Source organism: Erinaceus europaeus, chromosome 11, assembly GCF_950295315.1.
Source record: "Erinaceus europaeus chromosome 11, mEriEur2.1, whole genome shotgun sequence".
Classification (NCBI taxonomy): Eukaryota; Metazoa; Chordata; class Mammalia; order Eulipotyphla; family Erinaceidae; genus Erinaceus; species Erinaceus europaeus.
In genome coordinates this window covers 12,410,941-12,424,998 of record NC_080172.1, presented here as the reverse complement: position 1 = coordinate 12,424,998, position 14,058 = coordinate 12,410,941, and the positions used below count along the sequence as shown (strand labels likewise).

The 14,058-nt window shown below is 37.4% G+C and overlaps 1 protein-coding gene across 5 annotated transcripts in view; it reads left to right on the top strand.

Moving 5' to 3' along the window:
- Positions 1-14,058, top strand: part of TMEM161B (transmembrane protein 161B) — a 56,686-nt gene that overhangs the window by 29,409 nt on the left and 13,219 nt on the right. For 3 of the 5 annotated variants that reach the window (XM_060201143.1, XM_007518976.3, XM_060201144.1), the window contains 2 exons: positions 139-236; positions 9,176-9,332. In XM_060201143.1, the coding sequence (XP_060057126.1) occupies positions 139-236; positions 9,176-9,332 (255 nt within the window). Of the gene's footprint in view, positions 1-138; positions 237-9,175; positions 9,333-14,058 lie in introns of those variants that run through there. The other 2 variants (XM_016186354.2, XM_060201145.1) reach the window with 2 other exon arrangements.

The following is a 14,058-nucleotide window of genomic DNA, read 5'->3' as shown; positions in this document are numbered from 1 at the left end:
TTATCACCTTTTTATGAAATATACAAAATGCTTTTCCACTGTGAAATTAAAAATCTCATTTGTAATTAGTTTGATGCAAGCACTTGCATTAACAGTATAGGTAACTCTTTCTATATGTCATTTGTCTGGTTTTTATAGGAAATATAATGGTCACATTGAAAGTAAGCCACTAACCATTCCAAAGGACATTGATCTCCATCTAGAAACAAAGTCAGTAACAGAAGTGGATACATTAGGTAAGGGAAATCTTGGTAAAGTGTTCTGTAAATCCCTATTTTATATTGCTAGTAAAGGTACTTTTATTCTGTGTGAATAGATTGTTTCTGCTTGCTTTTCCAGTCATTCCATTATACAGAGTATAAAATTTTTCTAAGAGCTTATAAGCTCAGACTGATTTTATTTGAACTGAATTTCTTCTCCTGTTCACCTAGCTCATAATAAACATTTTGCCAGTTTTGCAAGAGATTTACGTAAGCTGCAGTTTCTGTTGAGATCTGTTAAAGTTTCATTACTTCAGATTTTATTTACTTATTTTTTTTTAAGACTTCTTTATTTTTTTATGAGTTACCAGAGCACCTCTCAGCTCTGTCAGATAGCAGTGCCGGGGATCCTATAAATCTTTTGGTCTGACATAGGCTATCTCCCTGGCCCTAAAATTTTAAATATTTTATTTTTCTGTAGTGCTCAATGGGGAAGGTGAGCCAAGGGCCTCATGCACATATGATGTTTACTAGCCTCCCGTGCCAAGTTCTTATTATTAATTTATTTTGAGAGAGAGAGTGCAGTGCCTTGATATACTCTCTTGTGGAGTCAAGACCTCACCACCCCTCCCCCTTTCTTTTTTTACCTCTACACATGGCATTCTGTATCTTTGTAATATGACTTGGAGAAACTCCTGTATACTTGGCTTGACTTATATATATATTTACAATCATACTACTTTATGCTAACATTTAGTAGAAAAGAAGGTGGATTTAGAATAATGAACTTGGTTAAGAATCAGAGCACTTTGCTTATTTAAGATTTACTTTTATCAGTGGGATATTACTGAATACATCATTAAGCTTCCCCCAAATTTCAGTCTTTATAATTGTATTATATCTATAATGATTTTAAGTTTTAAAGATGAAGGTAGTTGAGGTTCCCAAGCAGAGCTGTAGAATTGACTTTCTCCCTCCCAGAAAATACTTTACAACAAAATAACAGATTTCATCAGGGAAAACTGAGACTTCTAGTGAAGAAGGAACATCACTGTCTGAAGGGCTTTGGATTACAGTCATAACTAGAATGCATTTCTTTTTTAAAAAATATTTATTTATTCCCTTTTGTTGCCCTTGTTGTAGTTATTATTGTTATTGATGTCATTGTTGTTGATGTTGTTGTTGTTGGATAAGACAGAGATAAATGGAGAGAGAAGGGGAAGACAGAGAGGGGGAGAGAAAGATAGACACCTGCAGACCTGCTTCACCACCTGTGAAGCGACTCCCCTGCACGTGGGGAGCCGGGGGCTCGAACTGGGATCCTTTTGCGCCACGTGCACTTAACTCACTGCGCTACCGCCCGACTCCCACTAGAATGCATTTCTTTGGGTTGTTGCCACCATAAGCTATTACTGCTTCTGCTGCCCCTGCCCTGGGAGGAGTGAGTTTGGGAGGGAGGCCAGCCTCATTATCATTCCCAGCATCTCATCCTGGCCCTGTGGTCCACCCACAGGGAAAGATATGGGGGTGGGGACCTAGTGGCTAGCTCTTTACCTTACCCACTCATCTCTTCTACCAGGCCCAGAGGGCCTGACTCCTGGGACCTCAGGAGAAGAGTGGTGAGTTGGTTACCTCAAGATCCTGGTCCCACCCTCAAGCCTAGAAAGGACTGACTCGGGTAGACTGCAGGATACAGGAGAGTGGTGACCCCCCACAAAATATCTACCTGACAGCATTCCTCAGGTGGGCTGGACTGACCCCCACAGCAGGGACTCTGCCTCTGAGTAGCAAGCCAACGTGCCCTGGAGTGACAGGTTTTTCAGTGCAGAAGTAGGGAGGTAGCCAACAACCTCTTTGTGAAATTATCCAGATGGGATAGGCCTTGTCAGCTGTCTATCCCTGAAGTGTAAGGCAAGGCAAAATGCAGATGGGTCCAGGGGAATATCCACAACCAGTATCTACAACCTAATATGAGAAACAGTTGCAGTGATGTATCTGTGATAGTCTGAAGCCATTGGATTATACTCCCAGAAAATCTTTTCTCAAAACTGGTAGCCATCCCCATCAACCCATCTGTAGTCCCACCCCTTCCTCACCACATCAGACATATCACAGTGGTTGGCTCCAGAAGCACAGGGACCAATATAACTAAGGCCATTCCACACCATACCTGAACAGCAAAACCCAGGACACAAATTTCAAAAGACACAAATTTAATGGTCACACAAAAAACAACCATTGCAGCAGTGACCCAGTTAGAAGCCCAGAAAAAGAAAAGGAAAAAAAAAAAATCCCAACAAGCTAGAAGCCAGTAAGAATGAAGCAATCATCCAAACATTACTTGATGTGATATTCACAGGAGTGAGGAAAGCTTTTGAGAGAAATATCAGAAATGGGGAAATAACAAATGAGACTCTGAAAGAAAACAAACTATCCTGAGATAGAGCTGAAAGCTGAAATAGCTATTAACTAGTAAGAGCCCAGCTACGTGAACAAGCTAATACTAAGTGAACATGGTAACAAAATAGCTGAACTAAAGGTAGAGCTAATGAAAGAACAGAATAATTGAGCCAGAAAACAGAATTAGCAAAATCAAGGATGAATTAGAGAAAACTAAGAATGACTTAAGAGAACTAAAAAAGATTAAGAGACACTGAAAACAACAACAGAGACCTTAAAAGAAGTAATATATTCATTATTGGTTTGCCAAAGGAAGGGGAAGAAAGCATACTAGAAGAGATAATAGAAGAAAACATCCCATTCTAAACAGCAGAAAGAGCATAAAGATTCAAGAAAAACAGAGTCCCAAACGAATGGATCCAAACCTGAAGACACATCATAGTTTGAATGGAAAGGAGTAAGGACAAAGAAAGGATTATGAAGCTGGCAAGAGAAAAAGAGTCACATACAGAGGACAGCCCATAAGATTACTAGCAGATTTCTCCACGCATACTCTAAAAGCCAGAGAAGAATGGCAAGATATCTAATGAGCACTCAATGAGAAAATCTTTCAGTAAAGAATACTATATCCTGCTAGTCTGTTTTCAGACTGAAAAACCTCAGACAAGCAACAGTTGAAGAAGTCAACATTCACAAGCTTGATTTGCAAGAAGTTTTATAAGGTCTCCTATAAACTATAACAACACCACCAAAAACGTGCCATATATCAGAACACTCAGAAAAGGTCAGAATGGTGGCATTAAAATATCTTCAATCCATAATGGCAATATATGTCAGGTCAGAATGGTGGCATTGAAATATCTTCAATCCATAATGGCAATAATATATGTCATATATTATATATGTCAATAGTCTAACTTTGCCCATTGAAAATGAGTAAGAAGGCGGGCCAGAAAACACGACCTGCCGACATGCTGTCTGTGGGAATTTCACCTACTCAAGGCAAGCACCCACTCAGAAGTGAAAGGATGGAAAACTATCACGCAGACTGGTGGGTCACAAAAAAAGGCAGGGCCAGCTATTCTCATATCTGACACAAAAGACCTTAAATAAAGTAATAAAAGATAGGAATGGGCACTACATAATTCTTAAAAAAAAAAAAAATCAGTCTACTGAAAGAGCAACAAAAATCAGAGGCAACAAAGTAATAGGAGATCTCACAACCCCACTTTCTCAGATTAACAGATCATCCAGGCAGAGTGCCAATAAAGAAACAAGAGAATTAAAGAGACAGTGTAGACCTATTGGGTATTTTCAGAGCCCTTCACTGTAAGAAATGAGAATATACGTTCTTTTTGAGTTCACATGGGACATTCTTTAGACCATATGTTGGGCCACAAAGACAATGTAAACTAATTCAAGACCATTGAAATTATCACAGACATCTTCTCAGACCACAGCAAAATTAACATTTAATAAGCAGAGGAAATTTGCAAAAGTCACAAAATCTAGAAACTCAACTGTACACTATTTAACTACTGGGCCAGGAAATCAAAGAAAACATTCAAATGGTCCTAGAAACAAATGAAGATAGTAGCTATCAAAATATTTGGGACACAGCTAAGGCAATCTTAAGAAAATCCGTAGCTATATTGTCAAACATTAGGGAATAAAAAAGCAAGTCAACTAAACAACCTGACTACACACCATAAAGAGTTAGAAGAACAACCACAAAAGAATCCTAAAGCAATCAGGATTGAAATAACTAAAATTAGGGCTAAAATAAGAGAACCATGCAAAAGATCAATGCATCTAAATGCTGGTACTTTGAAAGGGTGAACAAAATTGACAAGCCTACCAAACTCAAAAAAGGAGGAAGACTCATAGAATTGCGAATGAGAAGATATCACAACAGATAACACAGATATCCAAAGCATACGAAGCTTCTATGAACAACAAACTTTTCTACCTATAGGTGGGGACCTAGGGCTTGAACTTGGGTCTTTGCACATTATAATGTGTGCTCTACCAGGTGTTCCACTACCTGGCCCTCAAGAGGAGCTAGAAAATATTAACAGACTAGTCATAGCCAAAGAAATTGAAACAGTATTCAAGAAATAAAAGTCCTAGATCAGATGGTCTTATAAATGAATTCTACAGAACATCCAAGGAAGAGTTAATACCTCTTTTTTTAAAGCTCTTCCAAAAGATGGAAGACTCAAGAATATTCCCTTCCATCTTATATGAAGCCAACAACACTATTAAATATTTCAAGGAAGATATTGGCAGCACTAATTTTTATAGGCATTTTCCATCTAATTTTTATAGGCATTTTCAATGATACAAATCTAATTGTAAATAAGACAAAATCCAAATTAAACCCATGGGATTTAAATCAAATTGAAAAGTCTCTGCACAGCAAAAGAAATCTTTACCAGACTCCTTACAGAATGGGAGAAGATCTTTACATGCCATATATTAGACAAAAAGCTAATAATAAAAATTTATATAAAGATCTCTGCAATAAAACAAATGACCCCATCCAAAAATAGGGAAAGGATATGGACAGAGTATTCACCAAAAAGAGATCCAAAAGGCCAACAGACACATGAAAAGATGCTCCAAGTCATTGATTGTTAGAGAAAATGAGATTCCATTTAACTCCAGTGAGAATGTCACATATCATAAAAGATAGTAAAAACAAATGCAGAGGAGAGGTTGGAGGGGCAAAAGAACCTTCCCTGCTGGTAGGAATATAAATTGGCCCAACTCCTGGGGAGCTCAGTCTGGAGAACTCGCAGAAGGCTAGAGAACAAAGATGAAGATATTTGAATCTGTCAAGAAAAATTTAACTAGGAGTTTATCCAAAACACTCGACTTCACATCTTATTGTGCATCAACATTACTTAACCAGTATATTTAAAATAAAAATCACTATTGTACTAAGAAGAAAAAAATCAGGCTATTAGATTGAATTTATAAAAATTTTCCCTCTTGTTCTATGGTCTTGTTGATCATTATTAAATCAATAAATGATAAAAAAAATTTTGGCTTATGAGGCTGCTTAGCAATAAACATACTAGAAGCTCTGGGAAACCCACTGTTGCTTTGGGGGGGGGGGGGGCATTCTCCTGATTTTCCAAAATTTTCTCTTTATTTGTAACAGAGGAGTTAGAAGCAGGCATCCCTTTGACATCCCCAGCGATGCTGGGGTTTAAACTTAGGACCTCATGCTTCAGAGCCCAATGTTTTATATTCACTGTGCCACCTCCCAGGCTGTCCTCATGATTTTACAGTGCATATTTTTGTCATTTTACTGACAATATCTAAGATTTTATTTAATTGATGAGAAAGATAGGAGAGAGAAAGAACCAGAATCATCCTGGTACATGTGCTGCTGGAGATTAAACTCGAGACCTCATGCTTGAGAATCCAATGCCTTATCCACTGCACCGTTTCCCTGACCACTGACATAAAATCAGCAAATGTACTTTTTAGTGAGAGAGACCCCAGAACATGGCTGTGTTATATGCACTATGAGGATTTGAATCCAGGACCTTTCTTAGACAAGCATGTCATGTACTCTACAACTGAGCCATCACCCAGGTAATTCACTTTAATAATAGATTTAACTTGAATTTTTATCAGACATGGTTATGTACTCCTGTTAACTCATACTCTGAATTCTTTGAGATATGTGAATACTGTCAAGCCCTCCCCTTTAAGCATTTATTAGATGTTGCTGAGGAATTATTCTGATGCAGTCTCCGCCCCCAGGTTTTTCTACGCCCCGCAAAATCCTAGCAGTGCCCCCTTCAACCAGTCCTGGCCCCACACGTCACCCCTGGTTGTCGTTCAATAAAAAGCCCCCTCACCCCCCCCTCTCTCTGGGCTCTCAGCTCCCCCTCTCTCAGATATCGCCCCCTTCTCTTCCCCCTGTGGTCAGGTAGTGGGGACGGCCATTGCCAGCTGGCTCCACGTGGTCTGAACCAACCCCCCCCATCCTATAATAAAGATTTGTGTACCCCTTTGCTCTGGACGTCCACTCTCTTCTCCGCGGTGCAGCCCGACACCAGACCGCCACAACAACAGTTAGAGACTAGCAAAATAGAATATCTGAATGGAGTGTCCTTCACATAGCCCAGGCTCTGGCTTTACCCATACCAAAGTAGGAAGCTTCAGTGCTGTGGTATCTTGCACTCTCTCTGTCTCTTAGTCATTGGACCTGGAACATTAAAGTCCCAGTGGTAATTTAAAAAAATTGGAAAAAGGACATATCTGTTTGTTTGGCAGGAAAGTTATGACATATTTTTGCTAGAAAAATAGAACTTTGGGGGGGCCAGGTGGTAATGCACCAGCTTACAAAGTGCAAAGTACAAGGATCCTGGTCCCCACCTGCAGGGGGGGAGGGGGCTGCCACTTCACAAGAGGTGAGGCAGGTCTGCAGGTGTCTGTCTTTCTCTTCTGCATCTACCTTCTCCTCTCTCAATTTCTCTTTGTCCTATCCTATTAAATAAATAAATAAATAGGCCTCTAAGAGCAGTGGACTCATAGTGCCAGCACCAAGCCCCAGTGATAACTCTTGAGACAAAAGAAAGAGAAAAAAAACATATATATGTATGTGTGTATGTATGTATATATATATATATATATATATATATATATATATATATATATCTTTTGTGACAGCCCAATATATTACATAGGGGAATTAAATAAGTTGTTACAGCTTACCTTACCCAGATTTTCACTTTTTAATTTTTGAGAACTAGTTGCAAATGGTGGTGATTTAAAAATAAAGTACTTTGTGACCTGACTTTAAATAATTTCAGTTTAGCAAACATGACCTTGATGATCTCCTCTTCTTTTGATGTCATTTTTATTACATATATGATGATAGTGGATACAGATATTATATTGTGTAAACTGATAGCCAAGAATATGTGTGGCTTGTACTTTACATTGTATATATCACTGATATTTCAGTAATTTTCTTGAAAGTCCATTTCAGTTTGTATTAGTTATCTATGATAACCTCTTAAAGATCAAAAGGACATTTGAATGTCAGTTGGCCATTTACTATGAATTAACTGGAGGAGGCCTGTTTGAATACTGACAGGCTATCTCAGTTTTTTATTAATTGCCTTTGATAAACTTCTAAAGGACTTCTAGAACTCTTGAATGTCACTTAGCCACTTGTTGTCAGTTCCTCAAAGCAAGGAGTTTATGTAAGTTTAGATAGGCTTGAAGGAATTAGAATGCTTCCTTCAGTTTTAATTGGCATTAATGAAATCTACCAAAAAATGTTAGGTATTTGTCTTGTGTTTCATTCATTTTCCCTGTCTTTTCAGAAAGTTGTTCTAAGGCTAAAATGAGTGATGTTAAAAAAGTTGACTAGAGAGTAGGAGTCTTACAACTTCCTTAAAGTGAATTCTTATTCAGCATGGTGTTAAAAAGTTACCATGTTTATTAAATCAACAAAAATTAAGTAAATTAAGATTATTGGATCCACTTGAAGCAAATAAAAAAGATTAACCAGTCATAAAAGGAATTTAAATACAAGTTTGGTTAGTTTTGATTTGTCTTAGTTTGGTATTTTATTTAAAAGTGCTTTTGTATAAATCTATAATTTAAAAATATCCTAAAGTATATTTTACAGATAAAATTTCTACAGTACTGTAGATCTTTTTATTGTACACCAGTAAGGTGATAGATTTATATATGTAGACTTTATTCCCACAGTTTTGGAGGCCTTCTCTAAAGTGATGCCAATGCTTTGTATTATACTCTGGCAGAAATAAACCAAAGATGAAGGGTGATTGAATCACATTTACTTCCAGAGAATACTAGTTTAGATGTAAACTCTTATGGATAGACTAATTTATTGGATGGGTTTGGATTTATGAATAATTGACAGGCATAACTCTCTCTTACAGGAGAGGGAGTAAAAAGTTTTGAGAGCCAGGTGGTTGAGTGCACATGTTACAGTGTGCAAGGACCCAGGCTCAAGCCTCCAGTCCCAACCTGCAGGGGGGAAGCTTCGCAAGTGGTAAAGCAGGTCTGCAAGTGTCTGTTTCCACCCCTCTCGATCATCCCCTTCCTTTCAGTTTCTGGCTGTTAAGTATTTTATTTTAATTTGCAGGAACTAAAAACAACTTGTCATTGGCGCAGTTAATAGCTATAACAAAGTAACTCTTCACTGAGTACAGATCTGTAGTATTGTATGCAGGTCTCATTCTCAAAATTAAACTTTCTTAGTATAGTTTGCTAATAAGCAAGTTCTTGGTAGGTAATTTTTATTAATAAAAACTACTCAGCTAGGAAAATTTCAGTTTATATTACAGTCATAATTATAGCAATTTAAATAGTTTTTGTAATAACTCAGCTTTGTTTATGAGGTTAAAATTTTGTTTAGGATATCAAAATTCTCAGTTTCTTAGATTCTTAGATTCTGATATTTGCACACTGTGAGATAAAGCAAAGCATGTGTATGGTGATTATTAAGAAATTCTCCTAAGCTTTTGATGAAAGTGTAAGTAAAACTTAAAAAAAAAACCCAAACGTTTATTTTTCAGCATTGCATTACTTTCCAGAATACCAGTGGCTGGTGGATTTCACAGTGGCCGCGACAGTCGTGTACCTAGTGACCGAAGTCTACTACAGTTTGATGAAGCCGACACAGGAAATGAACATTAGCTTGGTCTGGTGTCTGCTTGTTTTATCTTTTGCAGTGTATCCTTCAAAACATCATTACTAGTAACTGAAGAGTTTCTTTTTCTTTTGTAGCTCACACCATTAGATTCCATCTCTGATATGGAAAAGCTTTTAGATTATTATGGACTTTTTAATTGAAATTCTCTGTTAAGTAGCAAACAGAATTCAAAGAAGAGATTGTTTGAAATATAAGTTTCATATATTTGTTTTCCTTTCCGAGTCTCATGTCACTGGGCAGCCACTTTTACTTATTATGTTTTTGTTGGTGTTGTCTGTCTGTTTTTAAGGTTTCCTTCTATGATGGGCATTTCCTTAATTTTAGCTATTATTGCATCTTTCTCACCTCTCCCCTTCCATTTACCTCCTGTTCTTTTAGTCTGTCTCCTAAAGCAGTAAGGAAGCACTTTGTGTATTAGATCACTAATCAGCTTTAGTTATACCTGCGAAAATAACATATGTGAGTAAACATTACCGTCTCTTGTTATCTTCTTTGAACATTTTTGTAATTCTTGGTAGGTAGAAGTCAAAGACTTCTATAGAGTTCTAAGCCTTAGTTTGGGTATATCATTTATATTGTTTGTTTGTTTTGGAAATGTCCTGTTGGAGTCCCTGGCTCTCTGTTTCCTATCTAGATGTTTTCCTGGGACTTTCATCATTTTCTTAATAAGAACTCCCTGTGTCTCTTTTGGTCACATGATCTCTGTGACCTTTTGGCAGAATACATTCTTCCTTACTGTTCTTATAAAGAATGAATGGTACATTTTTTTTAAATTTATTTCTTTATTGGGGAATTAATGTTTTAGATTCAACAGTAAATACAATAGTTTGTACATGCATAACATTCTCCAGTTTCCCATTTAACAATATAACCCCCACTATGTCATTTATCATCCTTCATGGACCTGTATTCTCCCCACCCACCCACCCCAGAGTCTTTTACTTGGGTGCAATATGCCAATTGAGTGGTACATTTTTCTATAATCTCTATAACTGAAATCATTTTCCCTCAAAAAGTTTGAGTTTTTTGAGAATTTACATGTCCTCTTACTCTTGATACATGCTTCCCTTCCCTTTTCTTTCCCCTGTCCTTTTAGTATTCTGCAGTTTTATGGCTAGTTATATTATTCTCTGTTTAGCATTTAAATCTGGAAATTCATATACTTTTCTATTGGACAGTATTTCTTTAAGGCATATTTGTTTGTTTGGGAGAGTGTATATCAGAGAGGCACAGAAAAATCAGTACTGTTGAACTCTGATGTATGATGGTAGCAAGGACTAAGCCAGTGACTCGGGGGGGGGGGGTCTCAGGCAAGAAGTTCTATGCTCTAAGAAGCCGAACAATGACCTGTGCTTTTTTCTGTATTTGTTAAAATGACACATTCTTGACTCCCTTTCCACCGCTCTACTGGCAATTTTTTTAGGGTGTATTTTTTAAAAAGATTTATTTTGGGAGTCGGGCTGTAGCGCAGCGGGTTAAGCGCAGGTGGCGCAAAGCACAAGGACGGGCATAAGGATCCCGGTTCGAGCCCCGGCTCCCCACCTGCAAGGGGAGTCGCTTCACAGGCGGTGAAGCAGGTCTGCAGGTGTCTATCTTTCTCTCCCCCTCTCTGTCTTCTCCTCTCTCCATTTCTCTCTGTCCTATCCAACAACGACGACAACAACAATAATAACTACAACAATAAAACAACAAGGGCAACAAAAGGGAATAAATAAATAAAATAAAATATTAAAAAAAAGTTTAAAAAAAAAAAAAGATTTATTTTAATGAGAGATTGAGACCACCACACCACTCAATATGAGATACTTATGTCTTGTTAATGACTTGTAAAGATAGTAAACTAGTATTTATTTATGTACACATACAGATTCTTGATACCCAGTTTTATTTGATGTGATAACTCTTAGTAGCTATTAACAGAGACATTAGAAGAATGTACATCTTAATAGCTACTCAAATTATTGTTTCTGTAAATAAATTTTATCTTTCATTTCACTCAGTAATGCCCAAAAATGTGAAAGCAAAGGTTCCACAACCTTTACTGGTTCTGCTTAGTTTTAAGTAGTGCATCTGTGAAAGATGTCAAACAGTACTATCTCTGTAGGAATCTAGAAGCTGGCTGTCTCTCCATCTCAGGGAAAACAAAGTATTAGAGGTCTTTAGAATCCAAGCTAGTTTCAGCCAACTTTCACTCTCCACAGAAGGGGAAAGAAAGTAGAATGGAATATATGCCTGGGTACACGAATACCCTTCAGAGGTCATATGAGAGCTTGCAGTAAATGCCAGACATTTAGATTAACACTAAGGAGGAGTCTGTTTGCATAGCCTATCTTTTTTTTCTTAGTTTATAACGTATCTGGTATGCCTTTCACACCCTATGAACAGAGTCTAATTGCTATGACCTCTCTGTGGCTTCACTTCACTTTCTTATTGTATGTGCCAACTTATTAGTCAAACACATGCCTCCACTGATTACGGAAAACAGTAGCTCCACTTAATTCCACAATCACATACATCATCTGATTCAGAAATTATCCGAAGTTGTTACCCTTTGTTAAAATGGCCCCAAATACAGAACTTAAATAATTGGCTTACATAAAAGGAAGAAAGAAAATTGTTTTGTTTTGCTGGTGATTTTGTGTTTTTTCCCCCTCATTTGTTTTATTCAGCATACTTAATTTGGGACAAAAACATTTAATTACTACAGAACTATCAAAGTTTTGAAAACTTGGAACCTAAAATTGCCATTTCTTTTAGCTAAGTTCTATATGCATTTCAATTAACATACCTGCTTTCAACTCCTAAATCAGCTAATTCTCACTTCCAAAACTGCTTATTTGTAATTCTAACAACCTCACTTGTGTGCTCTTAATTCTAGAGGATGGGGGTTGTGTGGTGTGGTATGGAGAATAAGAAGAATAGGAAAGACTTCGAATGAGTATGCAGCAGTTTTAGTAATTGTCTTCACGATAGCCTGTGAAGTCTTGGAGTCACTGGTGGGAAAAAAATTACTGGCTTTATAATATGAAGCATAAAGTTTTCATTTATGAAAATAGAAAAGGTTAAAAGGTGCTTGCAAAAAAGTTAGGAATTCAGTGGTGGAAGTAAAACTATTTTAGAAATTAAAGTCCTCTGGATTTTTTTTTTTTTTTTGAAAGAACTTTTCTTACGAGTAAGCTGCATCACAGAATAACATTGAGTCAGTGAACGTAAATTCGAGCGAGCGAGAGCAAAGTTATTCTACAAAGAGTGATAAAGTTGCTCGGTAGCCCTTTTATCTTTGGTTGAAGGATTGGACCATTAGTCACAGTTCCACAGTGCTTGTGTTAACAGTGAAATGCTTGAAGGTACAGAACCCTTTTACATACATTTTCAGGCTATGTTTTAAAATGTTTAATTTGACTTGATTGCCAGACATATAGGCTTTGTACAAAACAAACAACAACAATAAAACATGGTTTAAGTTGAAAAAAATCTTTTAAGATTTCTTGTGTTACATACTCCATCTTGTATGTGCTTGTGAATTAAATCAGGAGCATTAGATGGTATTTTAGTTTTCTGCAAGAAATAACGGGGGCTCCAGCAAAGTAATACTATCGAATTACTTTTTCTTAGAGACCATGAAAGATTTTTCAATAGATATTTTCTTTATAAAAGTGTTCAACTTCAATTAATAAGAAAAAGTGGAACTAAACACTGGAATGGATTGTGTAACTTCAAATAATCCTAGTGAGAGAAAGCAAGAAAGTAATAGCTATTGACAAAAGTGAAGCATTGGGCTTGCATGAGTTGAGTGCCTGGCATCACAGGTTCTCATTAAAAATTTAATACATTTTTTGAAAAGTTTATTCAAAGTGAAGTGCTTCACTGTTATTTCTGTTTGATCATTTCTGTTTTGTTTATGTACAGAGATGAGCAAAAGTACATATTGCCTAGTTTATTTGGAAATTGTGGGCAACTTTTGAAGAACTGAGTCAAAATAAATAGCTCTAAAAGGCTTTTTTTTTTTTTAACCTCCTGGGTTATCACTGGGGCTGGTGCCTACACCAGGAATCCACTGCTCCCAGAGGCTGTTTTTTCCCATTTTGTTGCCCTTGCTGCACCTGTTGTAGTTGTTTTTGTTGTTGTAGCTGTTGTTGTTGGATAGGACAGAGAGAAATCGAGAAGGGGGGAAGACAGAGAGGAAAGAGACACCTGCAGACCTGCTTCACCATTTGTGAAGTGACCCCCTGCAGGTGGGGAGCCACGGGCTTCAACCGGGATCCTTACTCCGGCCCTTGTGCTTTGTGCCATGTGCACTTTGCACCATGTGCGCTTAACCCGCTGCGCTATCACCCAGCCCCCTGGGAATTAATTTTTTAAGTTTGTTTTTAAATTTTTCTTATCTTTATTTATTAGATAAATAAATCTAAGAAACCAGGAGTCGGGCTGTAGAGCAGCGGGTTAAGCACAGGTGGCGCAAAGCACAAGGACCGTTGTAAGGATCCCGGTTCGAGCCCTGGCTCCCCACCTGCAGAGGAGTCACTTCACAGGCGGTGAAGCAGGTCTGCAGGTGTCTGTCTTTCTCTCCCCCCTCTGTCTTACCCTCCTCTCGCCATTTCTCTCTGTCCTATCCAACAAGAACGATAACAATAATGACTACAACAATAAAACAATAAGGGCAACATAAGGGAGTAAATAAAATAAATATTTTAAATAAATAAATAAATCTAAGAAATCAAGAAGGAAGAGGGAGATAGGGAGAAA